This window comes from Xylona heveae, assembly GCF_001619985.1.
Source record: "Xylona heveae TC161 unplaced genomic scaffold L228scaffold_3, whole genome shotgun sequence".
NCBI lineage: Eukaryota > Fungi > Ascomycota > Xylonomycetes > Xylonales > Xylonaceae > Xylona > Xylona heveae.
The window spans coordinates 35,067-54,045 of NW_017264195.1; the positions used below are offsets into that span (position 1 = coordinate 35,067).

At 47.7% G+C, this 18,979-nt stretch overlaps 7 protein-coding genes across 7 annotated transcripts; 2 read left to right on the forward strand and 5 right to left on the reverse strand.

Annotated features, from left to right (window-relative positions):
- Positions 1-446: 446 nt before the first annotated feature.
- L228DRAFT_227756 (hypothetical protein) lies at positions 447-3,000 on the forward strand (the record flags this gene model as incomplete). Its single annotated transcript, XM_018330460.1, has 7 exons — positions 447-560; positions 623-671; positions 721-1,337; positions 1,395-1,448; positions 1,499-1,623; positions 1,682-1,880; positions 1,935-3,000. The coding sequence occupies 7 exons, from the start codon at positions 447-449 to the stop codon at positions 2,802-2,804; spliced, it is 2,028 nt and encodes a 675-aa protein (XP_018189484.1). The 3' UTR covers positions 2,805-3,000.
- Positions 2,881-4,903, reverse strand: L228DRAFT_218188 (allantoate permease). Its single transcript, XM_018330176.1, has 4 exons — positions 4,796-4,903; positions 4,505-4,732; positions 3,842-4,425; positions 2,881-3,750 (listed from the first exon to the last, which is right to left on the reverse strand). The coding sequence occupies exons 1-4, from the start codon at positions 4,867-4,869 to the stop codon at positions 3,218-3,220; spliced, it is 1,419 nt and encodes a 472-aa protein (XP_018189485.1). The 5' UTR covers positions 4,870-4,903; the 3' UTR covers positions 2,881-3,217.
- A 1,156-nt stretch (positions 4,904-6,059) lies between these two features.
- L228DRAFT_259219 (FAD dependent oxidoreductase) lies at positions 6,060-7,861 on the forward strand. Its single transcript, XM_018334148.1, has 2 exons — positions 6,060-6,354; positions 6,445-7,861. The coding sequence occupies exons 1-2, from the start codon at positions 6,168-6,170 to the stop codon at positions 7,743-7,745; spliced, it is 1,488 nt and encodes a 495-aa protein (XP_018189486.1). The 5' UTR covers positions 6,060-6,167; the 3' UTR covers positions 7,746-7,861.
- Positions 7,562-9,580, reverse strand: L228DRAFT_244794 (hypothetical protein). Its single transcript, XM_018332014.1, has 6 exons — positions 9,329-9,580; positions 9,198-9,270; positions 8,916-9,118; positions 8,851-8,862; positions 8,526-8,783; positions 7,562-8,463 (listed from the first exon to the last, which is right to left on the reverse strand). Exons 1-6 carry the CDS (start codon positions 9,412-9,414, stop codon positions 7,914-7,916), a joined length of 1,182 nt encoding a protein of 393 aa, XP_018189487.1. The 5' UTR covers positions 9,415-9,580; the 3' UTR covers positions 7,562-7,913.
- A 1,096-nt stretch (positions 9,581-10,676) lies between these two features.
- Positions 10,677-12,357, reverse strand: L228DRAFT_244796 (glycerate-and formate-dehydrogenase). Its single transcript, XM_018332015.1, has 3 exons — positions 11,886-12,357; positions 11,420-11,836; positions 10,677-11,367 (listed from the first exon to the last, which is right to left on the reverse strand). The coding sequence occupies exons 1-3, from the start codon at positions 11,991-11,993 to the stop codon at positions 10,870-10,872; spliced, it is 1,023 nt and encodes a 340-aa protein (XP_018189488.1). The 5' UTR covers positions 11,994-12,357; the 3' UTR covers positions 10,677-10,869.
- A 218-nt stretch (positions 12,358-12,575) lies between these two features.
- On the reverse strand, positions 12,576-13,523 carry L228DRAFT_244797 (hypothetical protein). The gene has a single exon (XM_018332016.1). The coding sequence runs from the start codon at positions 13,473-13,475 to the stop codon at positions 12,681-12,683; it is 795 nt and encodes a 264-aa protein (XP_018189489.1). The 5' UTR covers positions 13,476-13,523; the 3' UTR covers positions 12,576-12,680.
- Positions 13,524-16,100: 2,577 nt separating this feature from the next.
- L228DRAFT_252492 (multicopper oxidase) lies at positions 16,101-18,269 on the reverse strand (the record flags this gene model as incomplete). Its single annotated transcript, XM_018333689.1, has 8 exons — positions 16,101-16,194; positions 16,262-16,336; positions 16,391-16,613; positions 16,672-16,675; positions 16,725-17,019; positions 17,086-17,306; positions 17,364-17,858; positions 17,916-18,269. The coding sequence occupies 8 exons, from the start codon at positions 18,267-18,269 to the stop codon at positions 16,101-16,103; spliced, it is 1,761 nt and encodes a 586-aa protein (XP_018189490.1).
- Positions 18,270-18,979: the final 710 nt, after the last annotated feature.

Sequence of the window (18,979 nt, forward strand, 5' to 3'; positions counted from 1 at the left end):
GCAAACTACGCCAGCAAGCTCACGAAGAAAGAATTGAAAAATGCCGGGCTAAAGGCGGAGTGCCTGCCCCTGCTGCAAAGTTTCGAGAAAATAAGTTGAACGGTCTGGATGCCTGAGTCCAGTTACTCGTAAGCCTTCCCATGATTTGGCGCTTCGATCAAGTTGATAACGAGAGCTTAGATAAGGACCCCTTGCTGCACTGGCCCCTTTACCCGTTTTGGAGTTAGAGCAATACGACTAGTTCCAGTATAATCCTGGTTATATCGTTACCCAGAGTTGTTGCTTTGTCCGGGCCTGATAACGATTCGCCGATATCAGCAAGTTGCTTTTGGCCCCGGATCTTTCTTGTTAGATGATGATCGATCAGTCAAAATGAATACTTGCTCACTTGCCCTGCATCTCAATTCTGCAATGACCGACGTGAACTCGTTTAAAGGCCTTCAAGCATGTCAAAAGTCGAAACTGAATCTCCCATTCGTACCGCTCCAGTTGCGAAACGGCTTCGGGTCGGAGACAGGACATTAGTTGCTTGCCTGGGCTGCAAGCAAAGGAAACAGAAGGTTTCCCATTCTCAGAACCACATTTTGTTTTCTGCGCCTTGCTAATTGCTCCAAAAAAATAGTGCGACGGCCAATCACCGACATGCAGAAACTGTCGTCGCGCTGGACGAGGTTTGCGACGTAAAGTCCTGACTGTTTCCAACTGCTGACCAGCTGGCAGAATGCCTCGTCGAGGACCCGACCACTAAGCGGCACCAGCCGCGAGGATATCTACAATCGTTGGAAGAGCGTGTGGCTTTCTTAGAAGGAATGCTTCAAAGCGTCAACCCGGATGTTGCTCGCGATCATCTGGGGCAAAAGGTTGCCGCGGAAAGGGCTTTCAGTACGGAGCAACCTCAAGCCACAGCTTCGGACACCATCAGTAGCACATCTAAAGACGCTTTAGAAGATGAAAAAGTCGACGACCTTTCTTCAGAAGTTGGTCTACTATGTTTACATGCGGCGGGGCGCGAGCCTCACTATTTCGGCTCCTCATCTGGCTTCGCTTTCACAAAGGTCCTGAATTCGTCGCTGAAAAATTTCCGGAGCCAAGGTCCAGGCATTTCTCTTGGGTGCGTGAACGACTCTTCGCTGAATACGAGGTCGATTGTGCCACCTTGCCCTCTCCCTAGCAAGCCTGTCGCGAGTATGTTGACGCAGGCGTACTTCGAAAACATACACACCCAATACCCGTTCCTCCATCGACCAACGTTTGAGAAGTGGGAGGCGGATGTTATGGCTGCAAGGGATGGAGAGCCGAGACATGTAGATTCGATCATGTTGTTTTTCTTATACATGGTAGGCGCTTGTTTTACTGTCGTACGGCATTTGGGTTGCTAAACTGCTTTTACCCAGGTATACGCTGTCGCTTCAATGATTGTTCCATTCAATCCAGAGGGGTCAGCCGAGGTAAGTTCATGCTACCGAGTCACAGAGATAGAGATGACTGAGGGGCGTAGGGATACAATGCTGCAGCTCAGCAACATATGGATTATGTGATCCAACTAGATACCGTCGAATCAATTCAGGCAATCCTGTGCTGTGCCATGTATTCTTTGAGATCTCCTGTTGGTGTATCAATATGGTACGCTATCGTGTATATCTTCTAAAATTCCTTTGGCTTGATCGCTGACCTTTTTTAGGACACTTTCTGGTTTTGCATTACGACAATGTATGGAGCTAGGACTTCATAGAAATACTCGCAAGTACTATCGCAAACAAGATCCTCTACGCTTTGAAATTGGAAAACGAGTATTTTGGTGCTCTTATGGCTTGGACCGGGCTGCTGCAATCACGCTTGGAAGACCGTTTGGTATCATGGACAAGGACATTGATGTAGAGGTAAGCATTTTTCCCGTCTCTGGCACTGGTCTAAATTGACAAACTTCCACTCAGTATCCTCTGGATATAGACGATGCTTTCATCGATGCCTCTGGGTTTCACTCAGCTCCGAGGTCTAATCCGGCTGATCCACCAACGAGCATATCAAGTGCAATTCACACCTTTCGGCTCCGACGAATCTGGTCGAGGATCAACGAATCTCTGTATCCGAGCGTAATCTCAGCTGACGCCGATATTCTGGCGTCTCCGGCAGTGGTTCAGCAGCTGCGAGAGGAGTTGGATGGATGGCATGCCTCGACGCCGCCTCAACTCCCTCCGATTTCTGCCGCACTCTCCACTTTTACATCTCAAGAATGGTTCCAGCTGGCCTACGATCATAGCGTTTTGATGCTGTATCGGAAGCATCTCACGACAGAGTACGCCTCCAGAGATGCAAATGCCGGAGCTATATTCCTTGAATGCACGGCATGCGCTCGAGAAATATGTCATCTTTATCGCCGCCTGTACATCCACCATCCGGTCAGCTACACATGGGGCTCTGTGCATATCCTCTTCCTTGCAGGTCTGACATATCTGCATTGTCTGTGGACATCACCGGTGCAGGACCAAAACTTTCAGCGAAACGAGGTATATGGCACTTGCACAGCCTGCACGATGGTATTGGTGGTAATGGCCGAGCGGTGGAGCGCAGCGGCAAGCTATCGCGACATATTCGAGACGTTGGCCGGCAAAACAATGAGCATGGTCTGCGATAGGGAGAATGGAGTCTGGCTGGCGCCAAATGAACCTATCATGAGCTTTGAACAAGATCCGGACATGTCTCTGATGAACGAGTGGATCATGAATGCCGTTGACGTTGGCATGTGTGGAGGAGTAGAGAAGTTGTTGAGCGATCTCGTGGGAGATCCGTTTTCGAGTTTGTGATAACCATATATATATCCACAGGGCAACGGGTCTAGATGGAGTCACGGTGATGCTTGCTTTGTATAAATTTCACACAATGAATTCTCGGCGCATAGGAGAGCTAGATCCCAAGGCTCGAAGATCTAAATATTCCATCGACTTCGTCCTGAGACTTTCAAGATACTGCTACTATCGCAAAAATCTATACATTCCACACTCTACCAAATGACAGGTATTCGCTATCTGCACTCTACACCAAAACGCCAATGCTGGTCTCTAACTCTGGCAATTCGTAACTACCTCTAAGGTCTTTGCAAGTCATCTGAGAAAATCATTACAAGTCCTTCCAAAACTGCTATAAAATAATAAAATAACTATCAATAGTCAATTGAAGCCAACTGGATAATAATAACAACATCAATAACAACAAAAAACTAGTAAAGCCATCTCCAGCTCGGATCCTTTGGACCCCGGGCAAGCACGTCCGTCGGAACATCCTTTTGCTTGAGCTTGACTCCCTGCGCGGCATCGCGTTTCTTGTTATCCCATCTCAGATACATTCCAAAAGCAAAACTCAAGAGGATGCCTATGGCCTGGAACACCGCCGTGACGATCAGGGCAGGGAGATACTTGGGGGCGGTATTGGACTTGAAGGCGATCGAGCTGACGATTCCACCAGAGTTACTCGCGCCGACGAGGACGCCAGTGATGGCGGCGCGTCCGTTCTCGGAGGGCTGGTTGTTGTTGTGCCAGCTGTGGAAGAGACAGCTGGGTGCAAAAGCGCCAGATGTCAAGAGGAAACACGCAAAGTATGCGAGGCCCTTGTGGTGCAGGGTGTCGACTTTGATCAGGATAATGTATCCGATCATGGTCAGACACATGGAGAAGCACAGATGGAGGGAGCGTTCTCGGAAGAGATCGGACGAGCGGGTGATGGCGAGGAGAACGACGCATCCGACGCAGTATGCTGTTTGATTGGGTCAGTAGATGGAAATGCTGGACTAAGGATTAAAAAAAAAAGAGGGGGGAAGGGACGAGGGGAGGATATGGGAACTTACGAGCAACGGTATACAGGTTTGTCTTGACGATAGTAAATCCCAGACGCTGAACCATTTGGGGCAGAAAGTTGGCTACGGACGCAGTAGCTACACCGTACGAAAAGCCAATGCTGGCCCAGATCATGATTCTGATATCTAGAATGCGCTTCAGAGCGGTCTTGAGGTCAAACTTTTCGTCCGTCTCGACGCTACAATCTTGAAGGAGACGCTGCTCGCCGACAATCTTTTCTTCTTCTGTGAACCAGCTGCATTGACTCATGCTTTTGGGAAGAATCCACAGCGCACAAGAGGCAAGAATGACGGTAGCGCCGCCTTCGATGATCATGAGCCACTTCCACCCGGGAACATGGGGGTCTTTGATCTGGAAGACGCCAAAGGCGAGTAGGCCGCTGAATGCGCCAGCGATGGTGGCTGATCCGTAGAATATGGCCATACGGAAAGCGAGTTCGTTTCGTGTGTAAAAGAGGGTGAGGTAGAAGGTCACGCCGGCGAAGAAACCGGCTTCAAAGGCGCCCATGATGAGACGAAGAACAATAAGGCCTGCCCAGTTGTGAGCGGCACATTGGAGCATGGTCATTGAGCCCCTGTGTTTACGAGTCTTGAGTCAGTACTGTGTGAAATACCAAAGGTTTTGAGAGGTGTTTAGGTTTGATTTGCGCTTACCATCCGATCATGAGGGTAGGAAGCATGATTTTTCCGCTGAATCTCTTCAGCAGCAAGTTCATGGGCAGGTCTAGTAGACAGAATGTAATGTAAAAGAGAACCAATGTGATCGAGTATTGGTTTCCGTGCATATGCAGGTCTCCCTCGAGACCATCGGTTTTGGCGTTTCCCAAGTTTGACCGGTCAACGCTGTTGAATAGATACATCAAACTAAGAAGAGGTAGAAGTCTTTTTTTCACGAGTCAGCGGGATATATCAAACATGGTGTTTTCATTGTATTGGAACACGGACCTTGTATCAAGCTTCCATACGACCCGCTTCTGAACCACGGGGTCAATGGCTGAGAAGACCTCGCCATATCCCATGTCGCCGTTCTTGCTTCCCTCCACGTCGCTCTCGACGGTTGGGGTCTTGATGTTCTTGCCATCGTCCGTTTCCATTGGAGAAATTGCGTTTGCAAGAAACCAGATATGTGTGGTTTTTTTTTTTTTTTTGCTAGAAATGTCTGGATCTAGATGATCCTTCAATATTATGGTGTAGAGGTCCAACTGAATTGCTAATTCAAAAATGTGTCAATGGACAAGTCAAGAAAACATCAAAAGATCAACAGTGAAATATATCTTCCGTTTATATCCACCGAGCTAATCATGCCAAGGCCAACAATAAATGCATGATTGATGAAGACACACCCAAGGAGGGTCAACAAGCACATGGGAAGCATGGAAGCTTGTTCAAAGATAGGAAACTACCACTAGGGCGGTATGCGGGTAAATGCGATAAGCCTGTTGCATGTCTAGAGATGGTGGCCTGCGCGGTCTTTGGCCTGAGAAGCCGTTGTTGTCTTGGCTGTAGTCGCACGACTGCATCCTTGGTTCCTGGCGGGGAAAACAATGCCCCAGAGATAGTAGACGAGGAACGTCCCGACGAACCTCCGCTAGTCCGGGTACAATTCGTGTCATAGTTTCAGGCAATATACGCTCCGTACGGGTATCAGAGACCAATATTCAGCAAAGACACTATTAGCCTCCCGCCCTGAAGGACCGATAAATTGCGGGGACCTATTGGAGAGCCAGGCATGATCCAAGTTCAGGAGAGATGTCGGAACATTCCTCCAATAACAGTTGAAGCAGCGCCGGTTCAATGATAGCCGTTGGGGACGGTCGGGGTTGGGCCGATCTAGTGGCCGACGGTTCAAGATCGTATTCTTCCGACGTCTACAAAGAAGGTTAGTATTTGGCCATCCATTCGAATTGACACCTATTATGTACTCTACCTGAGATGTACGAAAATGATAAACGAATTACTGCATTATTATTGAACGATGATCATGTCAAGTAGATTGTTCTCCTCACAGGCATCTTAAGAGCTCATTCGGTCATATCTATCCCCGAAATGCGTAGTCTGGCTGGGACTAGTTGAGACCGCGGCAAACCTCCCGCTCGAACCGATCAGGATAACCGTCAGGCCGTCAGACCGCTATCTTCCGATCCAGGGTCGCTGGGATCTCCTCCATCAACACTTTGTTGTCTTGACTAATCTAGTGTGTATGCTATATATTATAGCAATGACGTGCTCCAATTGCGTGTTTGTTTCGCAACGCCGCGTTCTTGCCGTTGCTCTCCGCGGTCTGCTGCAACGACTGTACGATATACATTGAACAAGAATGGCTTCAAGACCTCTGCCCCCGTCCAAAGACGCGCCTATCGTGATCATCGGGGCGGGCATCTTTGGTCTCAGCACATCAATTCAACTTGCGCAAAGGGGATATACGAATGTCACTGTCATTGACCATCAACCGTATGATGTTTCGCAATATTCTTATGATGCGGGCTGTGATGCTGCTTCGGCAGGTATGTGCACCACGGCATTCAGATAACCACAAGCATGCCCCGCATCGATTTAATATCTAGCCTTAAATGTTGACTCTTGTTGGAATTCAGACATCAACAAAATCTTCAGAAGTGCATATGGTTCGCAAACCGTGTACCAAGACATGTCACTAGAGGCAACGAATGACTGGAACGCATGGAACGCCGAGCTGGCATCCATGGCTCGGCCCCCACCGGGACTCACAAACCACGACGAGCTCTTTGTGAAAAACGGAAACGTTTCGATTACAGACCAATCCTCTCTACCTGATTTCGAGCTGCAGTCATATAATAACATAAGCGCTGCGGGATTGCGAAACAACCAGGTGATACTAACAAACGACGAAGACGTCCAGCGAGCGAAACTCAGCGGATACGGCTATGCCGTGGATCCATTTGGTCGCAAAGCTCGCGGCCACTCGTTTGTAGGGTTATTAGATATGGGCGGAGGGTTTATGCGCGCTGCCAAAGCCTGCCGCTTTGCGCTTCACAAAGCCAGACAGTCGGGCGTCAACTTCATCTTGTCGCCCAAGGGAGGGCGATTCGAGTCATATGTCTATGCTGCGACGGACCCGACTCAGGTCACTGGCGTGCGTACCGCCGACGGAAACGTACATAACTCTGCGCTTACCATTGTAGCTGCTGGTGGATGGACTCCGACCTTGGTGCCGGAGCTTGACGGCCTTTGCGAAACAACCGCGGGCACGGTTGTTATGGTTCAGCTTCCCGTGGACTCGCCACTTTATGCTCGATATGCGCCGGAAAACTTTCCATCGTGGTCGTACAAGATGCGGGATGGTGCAGCTGGAGGCCTGTACGGCTTTCCCAGGGACGAGAATGGTGTTGTAAAGATTGGATATCGTGGAACTAAGTTTACGAACCCGCAAATCCAACCAGATGGCAAAATACGCAGTACCCCTGTCACGCGGTGGACAGCGGAGGAGAAAATCACCACCGTGCCCAAGACTGGACTCGACGTGATCCGCAAGTTCATTCAGGATTTCATGCCCGATATACTGGATGCAAATCTCTCAATCACAAAATCGCGGATCTGTTGGTACAATGACAGTTATGACAATCACTTCGTCGTAGATCACGTGCCTGGGAAGAAAGGGCTGATGGTCGCGACGGGTGGCAGCGGCCATGCGTTCAAATTTTTGCCAAATATTGGGAAATATATTGTGGATGTGGTCGAAGGAAAGGGCCTGGACCGGGCGCTCATTAAGCATTGGAAATGGAGGGCGCTGGCGCCCAACCAGCCTTTTGTGAACAAATTGATGGAGGGTTATGCTGGCGCTCGCGTTCTAAGCAAGCAAGAGCTTCTCGAAGCGGAGAAGCAGAAGCTTGCAAATAACCCCAGGGCCAGGATATAAGTGATATAATCCTCTATGATTATAGTGTATTTAGAATTGAGCATAGCCGACGCTAGAGGTCAAAATAAAGATGAGAAACATGACAACAAACAAGTAAATGAACCAGGGTATCGCCCACGAATTTCCACCATTATAAAAACGAAAAGTAATAAAGAAAGCCGGGCTCCTTCACGGCAAGGGATTAGTGGTGACAGACCCTTTGTCCTTTGTTGGAGAACCATGCTCAACGTGGGATTTCCCGCCGCGCTCAATATCGAATCCAATTGCCTTTGCGTCATCAGAGCCGCGCCGCGGTTTTATCCGCGGGTCATCTCGATTCTCATCATTGTAGTTATGAGATGGATTATAAATGGCTTCCTGGCTGACTGAAGTGATGCCGGAAATTGACGTTAATGATCGGCACCGTTGGCCACGCTTGAAAGGGTTCAACACCCCAGCTCGACGTCGATTGCCATCAAAACTAGCTAGATGCGATGCCTCCATTTTGCTTCCAGAGGCACTGGTGTGGCGTCCCGAAAACGACCGTAGACCAAAGAGCATGCGCAGTAGCGGCCACCAGCACATGAGATTTGAAACGTATATGGATGTTGACGATTCGCGAATGTGCCAGACCATGTAAACCGGGATCGTGGGGAACGAGAAATTATAGTATTTGTTTAGAATTGCAGCTACTATGACGAAGATGCCGAGAGAAAAGACAGCCAGCAGGATTCCTTTTCTGATTTGTCAAAGCGTCAGTATAAAGCACGATTCGTATCTGTTATGAAAGATTATACCGACTTCAATGGAGGAAGCTGAGTCTTCACGATCAGAGGGATTGGGATAGCCAGCATTAAAGCGTCTGATGAGATGTTGAATACTGTCTGGGTAACGCAATATTTGAAGTAATTGGCGCATTGGTAATCTCTTGGCGGGACTGCCCAATAATCGGAAAAAGGGCGACAGTAGACAAAGAAGAATGTGATTTCGATAAAGACGAATCCAAATGCGACATATCCTGCAAGGATTTTGACGAAGAGATTCTGCCTAAGACCGATCCTGTGATTGGAGATTTGCGGGTGAATTTAGACTCCGCGCAGTCCGGATATGTCCAGTGATAACTTACGTTAATTTGTGACTGGCATATTGTTAGTTCAAGCTACTATCACACTTGATCAGCTGCTGACTTACTAAAGAGCAAGAATGGAAGCCTTGACACCCCATAACGTCACGAGCATACACTGTTCGACGCCAATGTCGATTTTACTGCCAAAAATTCGATCGGCGACATCCTTGGGATTTGCCAGCACCTTTGGAATGTCTGCGGGATCGATCAAATTGGTAGCATATCTCGCAGCGATTTGTAGGAGGACTAGAAGCGCCGTATAAAAGCACTGTTCAATATGCAGTCATTAGTAAACTACTCCTGTCCCCAATCTTCCCATTTCGAGTATTAATTTTGTCTCAACATACAAAAGTCACAATCATGACATAGTCGTCAATTTTGAGGCGTTTTATCGAGCCGGTGCTTATGATTCTAGACCAACTAATGTATATCTCAGCATTGACTGCCTTTTGGGGGATACAAAGCGCTCAAAACGAACATTCGTCCCCCAAATATAATCACCGCTATGCTATAGAAGATGATCGACTCCTTTAGCAATTGTGCAGGCGTAGGTGCTGAAACCATAATGATCACAGATGGGGCCTTCTATGACCTTTAACTAGATCCCTCGTTTGGGGTTTGAAACGGCAATGGTTGTCAGAGCCAAGGTTGGAGAAATTTAGAGAGCTGTCAGATTCAAGCATGCGACATGCGCGCGCGTGCTTGGGGTTAAGAGTCTCCCCGGATCCCATATCGCATCTGCTGAGCTACTCAACGGGGATATCACAACGGCATGAAAGCTGGGCCCGCTATCAACGTGGGAGAATCCCCCAGCTAACCCGATGCTCTGGAGCCGACCGTAGATTTGCCAAGGGTCAGTGCACTCCATTACCGTGGGAGTCGCTGATAAGCCGGCGATAATTGCACAAAAAGGGTACAATGGTGACAGGGCTTGCAGCTTCCACCTGCCGCGTTGGGTTCGATCGGAACGGCTCGCGAATGAGAGGACTTGTAAAAAGCGTCATCAATTACCGTAACACGGGATTGCTGAGGCACAGCTCCTCAGTCAATTTCCGCGTCCTCATAAAAGATAAGGATTCTTCTCGCCACATCGGATGACTTTTAATCCTCGTCTGTCAAAAGGCCGCCCTCTTGGGGAGGTTGACTTGTCGTAGTCAGTGGTCACTAGTCTTCTCTTTGGATGTCTTGGATCGCTCTCTTACCCAAAGGACTCTAAGGCCTCAATTAACGGAGCCAAAGCATGTCATACCGTCGTCAGGGTCCGTTGGTGCAAATCGTTAAGCCCTAAAAGGCAATCATGTAATCTGAAACTTGTGGGCAAAATCGCGAGGGTTTGGACGATCTATTGCACCGTTCAGGGTCCATTGAACCGATCGGGCATATCCGAAGCCATGCCATCCAGAACTCCGTGAGAGACTCCCAAGTCCGAAGTGCATTATTGTTATCAAGGAAACCCGTCAATAACTGTTAAGGTTCATGATTGGTCTTTTTCTCGGCCAGCAGCCTCTTTCTGCTTTTCGCTTTTGATGTTCAAGATGCCCCGGCAACTTCCACCCTACTGGCTGCCCGTTTGTAGAATCCCTTGATTAATGGCTCATATCGCTCGACTCCCTGCGTGTCGATTATTATCGCACGGAATACTCCGGTCCACGCGCATCCCGCGCATCCTCGTTGGCTTGGATGTTGTGGTCATCCTGGCTAAACCTCTGCCTTTTAATAAAAAAAATAGAAAAAAAAGGATAAGACGAAATAATAATAATAATATTATATTAAAGATGAATAAGAATAAAACAAATAGAGACTAATATTAGATAATAAAAAGAAATGCACCTTGTGAAGTAAAATGTATAAATGTATAGAAATTAAAATTCATCGTCTATCCAATATCTACACAAGCGTTAGTTAACGGGTTGATAACAAAAACAAGGACGTAAACAATCGACGCCAGTATCCATGCTCTCAAAGTGACACAACTGTGTGTTCTATATACATACGACATCAGCCATGCAGGGTAAAGCCTTAGACTTCGTTTTCGTTCACTGGCGAAATAGCCTTTCCAGTTTCCAAGAAAGACCTTATGTTTTCCAAACATTCCAGCTCCGCTCTTTGCCATGACGCATTCGTGAGACCTCCAAGATGGGGTTGGAGGGTGCAGCGGTCGCTATCAATGAAGTATTGCTTGATCTCCGGTTCCTCTTCAAAGACATCCAAGCCTGCACGTCGGACCTTTCCAGTCTCCATTGCTTCAATGAGTGCATCTTCGTCAACGATGGGTCCACGAGCAGTGTTGACGAAAAAGACACCATCCTTCATCTTCGCAAATTGCTCGTGAGAGATCATCTTAGTGGTCGCGTCATTAAGAGGACAATTGACCGAGATGACGTCGGAGGTTGAAAGCAGCTCATTCAGTCTCGCGCAATACGCCGCACCATAGCGAGACTCCTCCTTTGCAGAAAGTTGGTTCCTATTGTAATATTGAACCTTCATATTGAACACAGCAGCTTTATGCGCCAAATGCTAGAAATTGTTAGCGGAATCCTCATGATTGTATCTTGACATGCTTTCGTACCTTGCCAATGCTTCCCATCCCAATAATACCCAAGGTCAACCCGCTTGGGTCGACAGTTGGAGAATGGTCGTGTCTCCATTTCCCTGTCCGTGCAGAGTTCTCCGCCCGTGTAGCATCCTTCAAAACGGCCAGCATCAAAAAGATTGCCATGTCTGCTGTAGCCTCCGAGACAGCATTTCGAGTATTACAGAAGATCACCCCGTTCTTAGTCATCCAGTCCACGTCGAATTCATTGTAACCCGCCGAACCAGAAACCATAATCTTGCAACCCGGAAGCAGACCTTGAAGCAGTTCGGCATCGAAAGGCTCGTAAGGCTTTGTGCCCATACGGATCAGAAGAGCGTCGTACGGACCGGAAGAAGCGACCTTTTCGGGCACTTTGCGGATGACCTCTTCTCGTGTAGTTGCTTCCAATACCTGTACAAAATTAGCTCATGCCGGAATGGTCAAAGATATATATTCCTACATCGAATTGGAATTTGGCCTTAAATTCCTTCATGTATTCTTCACCAGCACATTCAGGGTAGGTAAACGCAAGCACCTTGGGCTTGTCCGAGATTGCTGATGGTGCCATTCTTGCCGCACTTCTCCTGTATGATTCAACAACGGATCGAAAATAAAAGAGAGAGTATTCTTTGTATTGTTCCTAAGTATGAAAGGACAGCGACGGCGGCTTCTATATACTATCCCGCCTCGAGAAATCTGGAGATGAGCGGTAGTGCGCTACTCAATCACTCAGAGGTGTCAGAAACCGGGGCAAACCGCCTCGGCTCCATCATGGGAATTCCATCGATCATGGCTGACCAGAGCGGTGTCAAGGTCATCAACAGGGAGATTCCGACCAAGATGCGCTGTTGAATTGAGAGGGTGTCGAAGCATTTGGCGGGGTTATCTGCCCCACTCGGAAGGATACGATCAAGGGCGAAATGTACCAGAGCTAAAGAAACGGAAAGGCGGGGAGGAATTGCGTGTTCGCCTTGAAACCGCTGATAAACCCTTCTAAGACTTGGGCCGATGGAAATGATTCGCTCGTTCAGTGGGAAGGCTACAATCCGCCAAGGGAGGTTCAATTAGCGTTGATTGGAAGCTTTCGCTAGGTTAGGGGCTGTCATCCAGGATTACTCATAAAGAAGCGCATTGTTCTATCTGAATACTATGCCCAAAATAAATACACTTCAAAGTCCGATATAAGTCAACCTTTGATTCAATTGCGATGCAGCGAACAGTCGTGATTATCACGGGACTCTACTTCTTCGCCGATCTATATTGGATATGTCCTTACTCCTCCTGCTTGAAACCCAATCTCGCAAAAACGTCTCCGTGTATCTGTTTGATTATCCCTACCCTTTTGGCTTATAGTTCCCTCTTCCGTCTCCACTGTGGCTGCGATTGCTGTCTGCATGTAATCTTGCCAGTCCCCAAATTTACTGCCAACTTGGCTTTGCGCACCTCGTTCATATCCAATGTTGCAATGTGCCTCCTCGGTGTTGATATGAGACCAACCCTCCCAAAGATCTTCTTCGTCGCTACTCTGCTGACAATGCGAATGAAAATTTTGATTTGGCTGGCTCGAATTCGCGGAATTCGAAATGACTGTTCTTTGTCGCGTTGCCTTCACCATTTTTGCATTCTGACTTCTCCGTTTTCTATTCGCAGCTTTTCCCTCCTTCCTTACCACATGAAGTAGATGACCTTGTTCATCGCTCCATTTCAACATTGCGTGCTCATCTGCTGCATCTTTTGCAGCATTTTTAATCCACGCTTCGACCCACCGCAATAGACGAGGCTCCTCCCACCAATATCTGACGCGTGAGAGCAGCGAAGCACGGAGGGCAAGCAGGGTAGAAACGTCGCTGCCTACACGGGCGAGTATGCATGCCTCGCACCTATTTTCCTGGTAGCACCATTGCCAATATGGAACTCTCAGATCTCCATGTTCTTGCGTTGATGGAATGGATCCTTGATAACGGGCTTTTGAGTACGAGCGCGAAGGCGAGTACTTACTGGTTTGACGCTCCCAGAGCATTTGTATATATGCATCTGGTGCGATCCACATTCTGCAAAGAGCTCGTAACTGTTGGATAACCAATAGTGTAACGTGGACATGTTCCTCGGTGGTAGAACTTCGGCCCGTTGCGTCCCGCTGCGACGATTTTCTTCGGTATCCCTGACCCTGTTCAACGTAAGTAATAGGTTCGTCGTCAAGTGCTTCTGTATGATGGAAGTTGCTGCTTCTATGGTGCCTTTCCCTATTACTGTCAAACACGGTAAAGTATACCGTATCAGTATTGTGGGCATACCTGAAACTATCGTCTTGGCATAGATTTTTCCGGGTTCCCGACTGCATTGGGAGGGGAAAAACTCTCACCAGTTCAACCGTTTCTCCTCGGCCTTGTGTCATTGTCCTTTTCTCGCTGCTTTTGTCTTTTTTAATGGCGTTGTTTCTTTCCGAATGTCTCTTACAATGTTCATGATTTTCACCTCGATTGGCTTCATCTTTCACATTTCCATCGGGTTTCAAATCCAAGAAGTCCACAAATGTCTCCAACCGGAGGCCTACTTCAGCTACAATAGCAGCAAATAGTAGTCGGATAACGACAGAATTAAGGCCGCGGTGAATGTCGCATAAGGTTGCGCACAGCCCGAGGCGATTATCTGTACCGGCCGTCTTATTCAACGAAAGGGACGAAGTAGAAGATGAGGGAGAAAGATGGTTTCTCGAGGACGTTCTGTGGGGCCATTCTGCGCCCCCAAACCATGCAACAAGACGCTGCTGGATGCATCCGGGTACGGGGCTGCGTAGGTGTACGGGCAAAGAACGGATCTGGGCTCTGGTGATTTTCTCGTACTGTAAGTCGAGGAAAGACTTGGTCCGATGATGTTCCCGATAGTGACTAAGTAGCAAAGTCAAGTCATGAATATCTGAAGATGAGAAGGAATTCAGTGTCAACGTTGAGTTTGAAGAGCCTTGTTTTTGTACACAGCGCTCTCCTCGTCTTCCGTTTTGCAATTGTCTTATCTGGGCTGGTATGCATTCCTTCTCCCACCTTTTGCGGATGTGTCTTTCTGCTGGAGCATGAGGTTGAGGCGGTAAGTCTTGAGCTGGAGAATTACGATTAAAATGCGGAGCTTGCTGAAAAGCCTGTCTTTTTGATCTGCCATTCTCGGTATCTAAGCTAGCGTCTTGTGATCGCGAAGGAGCAGAGCGATAACAGAAACATGATCTAGAATCACCACTGCTCTCTGTTTGCTCCCGCGACAAATTCGATCCGGTTTGCACAGACGGATCGAATTCTGGTTGATCCTTCGTAGGAGCTGTTCTTGTAAGCTCGGAGCAAGGGCAGCAATGGCACTGCGATGGAATCTGCGGTGACGGTGGTGGTGTGGGAAGAGTGACCTTTTGAGCCGGCTTTGTTTCCAATTTGGGGTGATCTCCAATATTCATGCTATTGTGGAATATGAGATCTGCACTCAATCCTGGGAAATAACCATCATTTTTAATTATACCAGCAAATAGTGGGGCTGGCGCCGCAGATATGCAATTGCAGCTGCATTTTGAAGTTGCGCCTGAAGAATCAGTCTCGGCCGTCTGAGGCATTGAGTTTGGAAGGAAGCGTTCGTCTTCTCTTAAGGAATTACAACGAAATGTCGAGCTGGATGCTGAATAGACACTGCTTTTGGTTAGCGACTGGGGCCTCTGTGTAGTTGAACTCTGTTCTGCTGATCCGGCTCGTCTGTGTGTTGTTTCATTAGCATTATTCACACTTTTAGGTGTTAATGGCCGTTCCATTCTGTCTGCTTCAGCTCCATTTGTATCTGAAGATAGTAATACTTGATAGACCTTGTTAAAGTCCGATGGTAGTTGTGGTTGCATTCCAACGCGCATTATAGATGCAGAGAATATCGCTACGGATGTTAGCAAAATCTTCTTTTTAGTCTTTTGGCGCGGCAAAATTTAGAGCGGAACGAGCTTTATATGGCGCTGAATGTGACTGGCGCATTCTAGTCTGGGCACAAAAAATGTCATTGTCTTAGTTTAGTATAGACTTTGGAAAGATTTCGAAATATCAAAAGACTAGAATCATCCATCGTATAAAACATTGTGTTTCATATTTGTTAGCGTTCTGAAAGCGAAAGAAGAAAAGGTGTGTCATGACACAAAGAAAACTAAAAGTTTTTAATTCTCCAGGACAAAAGGCTTGGAAGGCAGACCTGAACAAAGTGAATTAAAACGCGCTTTGCAATGGGTGAAACTGCCGAGTAGCCTTTTCTTTGTCAAACAATAAAGACAAGCGTTGAAATATCAAGATGTGCCAGTCTGATCAGCAAGTAGCCGAATGCGGGATATCAGAGGCAGAGCAGGCAGTATAATATCTCCCGGATGTACGAGAAATCTAGCGAGAAAAAGCACCCCGCCGTTGCTTCGCCGTGTGGCGCAGGAGAAGGGCGATTCACTTTTCAAATGGATAAAATGACAAATCGTTGTGAGAAACCAAAAACGCCATTGCATTACAGATGATATCTACCCATTACAAATATCAAGGTATAAAAACTAAGAGGAGCTTATAACATCATCTCGTTAAATTATATCGAGCCCGTCCCTTGGAACGTACCATCTTTAGCATAGAATCAGAAGTATACCAAGGCATACCAACTCAAGCCCGGCAAACAAAGAAATCTTTTAGTGATTATCATCCTGAAGGCTGATACCTCCCTCGCGAATGCGCCTCTGCGCTGCCGCAAGCTCATTCTTCCCCAAATCTCCAAAACCGTACCTGTATTCAAGTTTAGCCTATGCACAGAAACAAAGTCATTACTAGCATCTGAACATGGAATACTTACCATGTGATCGCAGCCAGTCCCAAAAATGCACTGATACAGCTGAAAACCAGAGCAACAATTCCTCTAGCGGTAAATCTGAGAGCCGGTTAGCAAATGTATGGAGCATAGAGTTTTCGCATGATCACATACCCAGCAGGAAGCGGCTTCACAGAGATATTTTCGCCGGAAAGATCCAAAAAGTTCTTGGTGTTGCCCGCAGCATTTCCAGCAGTCGGGATATTTTTGGCCTTGCAGGTATCGTAATGTTCCGGGGGAATACTAATCGTTTTCTGGATATCAAGCGGCGCCTCAATCATTGTAGCGATAAGACCCGAAGCAACGTGCCATTCAATGTGGCAGTGGAATAACCAAACTCGTAAAGACAAGATTAATGTCAGTTGATTGGCTGAGAGATCAGTGAAGAAGGTGACTTATCTGGGTTATCGGCGCGGAATCGAATGACAAAAAATCCCTCCGGCTCGACCACAAGAGTGTCTCTCCGCATGGGAGTCTGAATCAGTGGCACGCTTCCATTATAGTTGCCCACATTTTCAGTGGACCGATAAGCAACTTGGAATGCATGACCGTGCAAGTGGAAGGGATGCTTTCCAGTATCATCATTGTTAAGAACAATTTCAACAACTTGTCCCTTTTCAAGGACAAAGGCATGAGAGTTTCGACCGTAAATTGCCGGATTGGTGGCATTAGGGCCAGTTGTAAGGACAGAATACAAGGTGGGAACCTTGGGTGGGACATAGGTGATTCCGTTAAAAAAGGCGCTGGATTGGTTCGTAAGAAACATTTTGGGAAGAAAATATAAAGCGCTCATGGTTAGTTTAACTTACTAATTTGCACCATCGCCAAGATTATCCATAGTTAAGTCGAGGTTGAAGGAATAGTCCACATGATCGAAGATCTTTTCGTGATCGTGAGGCACAAGGAGACTGTCGTCCAAGGGAGCAAAATCATCAAGCAAGGCTGCCTGTGGCATGTCCTTCTTCGAATCATACACCAACCAGCCCGTCGCGTTAGGGTTCAAAGTGTCAGGAACAGTGTCAAAGAGTGTCTAGACTAATGTCAATGACCAACGTAATACGGGGTACTGTTGAGAGGATCACAATACCTCATCCATGCTCATCACGAACGGGAAGTTGGCATCCGTAGAGTTTTTCATTGAGATGAGAACACCATAACGCTGAGCTGCGCCCATGTAGATCATATCAGTTTCGTAAGGCTCCGTATAGATGCCGTCAACTTCGATGACCTTCATAGTATGGCCTTCAAACCAGATATACTGGCCAGCAAAAGCGCCAATATTGATCATTCGGAAGAAGTAAGTCTTTCCAGGTTCAACAGAAACGGTGAGGTTTTGGGTGTCATTAACCAGTGCGGCATCCGGCACCGGCTCCGCACCCGTTGGGTTGGCGTAGCTGATAAACCACTTGAGCAGAGGCGGCATTTGGTCATGATACCAGTCAGAGAAGGTCAGAACAACCTCTTCATCATAATCATCCTTGAAAGGCGATTTAGGGTCATTGACGATCAAAGGACCGCGGAGACCATCGGGATATTGGCCTCGCTCGTGGGAGTGATACCAGTATGTTCCCGGCTGGTCAACCTATTGCACAGATATCAATAAATATCACATAACCTTCTCGCGATTTGTAGAGCATACCGTGAAATTATACAAGAAACTCTGGCCTGGAGCAATACTGCATTGAGTTACGCCGACGACGCCATCCATTTCAGTGGTGCCATTCATGTAAAGTCCGTGAAAATGTAAGCTCGTGCTCTGGTTTCCCAGTTGATTGTTGACATTCACAAGAACTCTGTCGCCGACATCTGCGGTGATAGGCGGAATTGGCCATTGGTTGTTGATACCAATTGTTGGGCGCTCCTTGGCACCGTCCGGGTTTGCAGTCACCCAAGTGATATTGAAATCATAGTTTCTCGTTGCAGCCCGCGCAAGCCCACCTAAGCTGGGGAGCAACGCGGCTGCAAAGAGGAAATTGGAAAGAGAGAGGGCCATGTCTGGCACAAATGAAGAAGAAACCAAGCAAAAGGGAGCGGACAGGGTGTGCGATCAATGAAGTCTTTTGTAGAGAAACAGGAATTGCCACTCAAATCTTCAAACCCTTTGATGCGCGCGCTGTGTCGCTCTGTCAAGGCGTCACAAAGCTTCAGCTTGTTGACAATGAGGTTGTTCGGAGGTCGAGCGGAGGGGGAAAGAGCATCAGATAAGATTTTCGCAGCGTTCAAAGGGTTCGGACAGCGTCGGAGAAGATATCTGATGGCGTGGTTTTTAGTCGTAGAAAACAGCCTTTTGAGGCCCCACGTTAATCGTGGAGTGGATCAAGAATCAAACAAATTAAATGGCAAGAGCGGACGGGAAAGTGAACGCCAAGGAAGCACAGTCGCCTGGCCTGGCCCACCTTCCAAAAAGCTTTCTTCTGAGTTCAGTGCGTATTGGCCCTCCTGCCCATCCACCCAAATCGAGGACAGCTCAATAGCGATTGGTCCAGAATGGACCGAAAAAAAAAAAAAAAAACCACCGAAGCAAATCGAATCGACGGCGCCACCCTTGCCCGCCCAGGTCTTGGTAAAATGCTTATTCGCCTGCCGATCCTGGTCTGAGTTTGGAGTCCGCGAGGCAAAGAGCGAGGCGTCGGTTGGGTGTGAAGAAAGCCCTAATGGGGGAGACTCATCCGGACTCCTTCAGTTTCGTTAGTCATCGGATCA

Excerpts from the sequence above, each read along its gene's own strand:
- L228DRAFT_218188 (XM_018330176.1), bottom strand. The coding sequence starts at position 4,869 with ATGGGATATGGCGAGGTCTTCTCAGCCATTGACCCCGTGGTTCAGAAG. Across the intron at positions 4,733-4,795 it reads GTATGGAAGCTTGATACAAG|ACTTCTACCTCTTCTTAGTT; the intron begins GTCCGTGTTCCA and ends CGTGAAAAAAAG. Across the intron at positions 3,751-3,841 it reads AAACCTGTATACCGTTGCTC|CATACTGCGTCGGATGCGTC; the intron begins GTAAGTTCCCAT and ends CCAATCAAACAG.
- L228DRAFT_259219 (XM_018334148.1), top strand. The coding sequence starts at position 6,168 with ATGGCTTCAAGACCTCTGCCCCCGTCCAAAGACGCGCCTATCGTGATC. Across the intron at positions 6,355-6,444 it reads CTGTGATGCTGCTTCGGCAG|ACATCAACAAAATCTTCAGA; the intron begins GTATGTGCACCA and ends GTTGGAATTCAG.
- L228DRAFT_244794 (XM_018332014.1), bottom strand. The coding sequence starts at position 9,414 with ATGGTTTCAGCACCTACGCCTGCACAATTGCTAAAGGAGTCGATCATC. Across the intron at positions 9,271-9,328 it reads ATTATATTTGGGGGACGAAT|TTGGTCTAGAATCATAAGCA; the intron begins GTTCGTTTTGAG and ends GATATACATTAG. Across the intron at positions 9,119-9,197 it reads ATGTCATGATTGTGACTTTT|TGCTTTTATACGGCGCTTCT; the intron begins GTATGTTGAGAC and ends CATATTGAACAG.
- L228DRAFT_244796 (XM_018332015.1), bottom strand. The coding sequence starts at position 11,993 with ATGGCACCATCAGCAATCTCGGACAAGCCCAAGGTGCTTGCGTTTACC. Across the intron at positions 11,837-11,885 it reads AGGCCAAATTCCAATTCGAT|GTATTGGAAGCAACTACACG; the intron begins GTAGGAATATAT and ends AATTTTGTACAG. Across the intron at positions 11,368-11,419 it reads GGATGGGAAGCATTGGCAAG|CATTTGGCGCATAAAGCTGC; the intron begins GTACGAAAGCAT and ends AACAATTTCTAG.
- L228DRAFT_244797 (XM_018332016.1), bottom strand. The coding sequence starts at position 13,475 with ATGTGGATCGCACCAGATGCATATATACAAATGCTCTGGGAGCGTCAA.